Source organism: Chinchilla lanigera, unplaced genomic scaffold, assembly GCF_000276665.1.
Source record: "Chinchilla lanigera isolate Chin_1 unplaced genomic scaffold, ChiLan1.0 scaffold00164, whole genome shotgun sequence".
Taxonomy (NCBI): Eukaryota; Metazoa; Chordata; class Mammalia; order Rodentia; family Chinchillidae; genus Chinchilla; species Chinchilla lanigera.
In genome coordinates this window covers 2,029,744-2,031,929 of record NW_004955565.1, presented here as the reverse complement: position 1 = coordinate 2,031,929, position 2,186 = coordinate 2,029,744, and the positions used below count along the sequence as shown (strand labels likewise).

The window sequence follows — 2,186 nt, the reverse complement described above, 5'->3', positions numbered from 1 at the left end:
AGAGAAAGATCACGGCTCCTTGTGGTGGTGTATATCTGTAATCCCAGCATTTAGGAGGCTGAGACAGGAGGATCTCTGCATATTTGAGACCAGCCTGGGCTACAAAATGAGTTCAAGGCCAGCCTGAACTACAAAGAATGTGTCTCAAAAAAAAGCAGAGATCATGAAATTCTGAGGTTTTCTTGCAGAAGAGAGACTTGTTTCATAATCCAGTCCATTTGTAATATTATTGCTCTTTCTCAAATTAAAAGAAATAAGAACATCCTAGAACTCTTTTTAAAATCACAAAAATTCACAGCTTTCTGTTTCTTTAGCTGAATGAAATTGAAGTTCCGCTCCACTTTTCTCTGATTGTCCCCCTAAACAAGGTTAATGTAGATAAGCTCTTCCATGGCCTCTGGTTCAAAACTGTCCTAGGATATGCAGCAAGATGGACAGAGAATAAAATTTTCACTCGTGTGCACAGAAGTGAATTCATTATGCCTAAAAATGATTTTTAAAAAATTAAAAATGTCAAGCCAGTCATGATAGAGTTGATGTTTTGGAAATTAGTGGCTTTAGACATTTTGGTTCCAATAATTTCACATTTCTAATGGGAAATTGTCTCTACACCCTTTCAGATGTCTTTAAAATCACATTTGTGCAAATTCTCTGCTGGAAAAATGCAAATTTAAGAGTTAAGAGTTTCAGTCACCTTTAGTGACTCATTTTCTACCAGGTGATGTTCTCTGTACAACTTAAGACCCTTAAGAAATGTGCCCTAACTTTTAGTTCTTAGTTCTGTGTTTCCCTCTTCCACATTTCGTCAAACTAAACATTTAATACTGAATCTGAGGAGGCTTTCTCTTTGCCGTAATTTAGGGGCTTTTTGTTTCTGTCGGTTTGGTTGGGTTTTGTTATTGTTGTTATTTGAGACAAGGTCTTTCTTCGTAGTGCAGGCTGGCCTTGAACTCACTATGTAGCCCAGACTGACCTTAAACTGGTGGCGATCCTCCTGCGTCAGCCTCCAGAATACTGGAATTACAGGCGTATGCCACCATGCCCAGCCCATACTTTAGTTTTCAATACCTAAAAGAATGTCCCCGCCTCCGCTCTCTGTGTTTTTCAAAGTCAGCTGGGGCAACATTTTCTAACCACAGAGGATACATTGTTGCCCCTTGTAGCCAGCTCCTATACGGAAGACTGCGAGCTCTGGGAGGGGAGGATCCTGGTCTAATTAGCGGGTCTAGCCCTGCTACATCCTCACAAAACTCCTTGCCCAGGTGGAAACGGAGGCATGGATGAAGTAATCCATATTGTCTCTTCATTCCTTGTGGATCGGAAAGTGTTTCGGGGCAGGGTTGGTAGATTCAACAAATCAAACTACAGTTCGCCCAGTTATATTTGACTGTCACATAAACAAATACTTATTTTACTGTATATCCCATAAAATACTCGGGACATACTAACAATTATGCATTGTTTATTCGAAATTCAAATGTAACTGGGAGTCCTGTATTTTAGTTGGCACCCCTACGTGGTGGGTAGGGGCTCCCCAAGGACCTGGCTCCGTCCCCGCGGCGCTCAACACCCGAGTGCTGGCTCGAGCGAAACGTGAACGAGCCTCGCAGCTTCCGCAGTTGTTCGCAGCGGCCGGAGGCACTCGACCCGGAAAGGCAGACACCCCCGTTGGAGGCCGTCACCGGAGACTGGACCCAGGGTCCGCACGCTGTGGGGCAGCCTCACCTCGCCGGCTGCCAGGACCCGGGACAGGCTCTCTCACCCCTCTGGCCATCTGCCCTTCCCCTCATCTCGTGACCGCTCTTCTTGGCAGGGACCGCGCGGCTCTTCCATCGCTCCCATTGGTAGGCCACCTCATCAATCACCGTTGGCACCGCCCCGAAGGTCAAGCTTTCCAGACTACGTGGCTCCCGCGGACCGCGCGTAGCTTACGATTGGTTGAGGAGGCGAGGTGACAAGGGCGGCGCGACGAAGGGGCCGGCTCTGGGAGCCAGAACCAGCCGGAACGCGTCACCCGTTCCCGCTGTGCTGGTCGTTCGGGTCCGGACGGTGCCCTCGGTGTCGCCCTGCGGTGCTCCAGCCTCCGCGGCACCATGGCAGCGCTTGTCGTGCTGCTGTCCTTGTTGGTGGCGGGTGAGAAGCGAGGGCGGGCAGGGGCCGCCCCGGGGGGCCCTGCGTGGCGGGGC

The 2,186-nt window shown here is 49.1% G+C and overlaps 1 protein-coding gene across 1 annotated transcript in view; it reads left to right on the top strand.

Moving 5' to 3' along the window:
* Positions 1 to 2,008: 2,008 nt before the first annotated feature.
* Positions 2,009 to 2,186, top strand: part of Atp6ap2 (ATPase, H+ transporting, lysosomal accessory protein 2) — a 23,768-nt gene continuing 23,590 nt past the window's right edge. Inside the window, exon 1 of the mRNA XM_005413271.2 lies at positions 2,009 to 2,133. Within this exon, the coding sequence (XP_005413328.1) occupies positions 2,094 to 2,133 (40 nt within the window). The 5' untranslated portion in view covers positions 2,009 to 2,093. The remainder of the gene's footprint in view (positions 2,134 to 2,186) is intronic.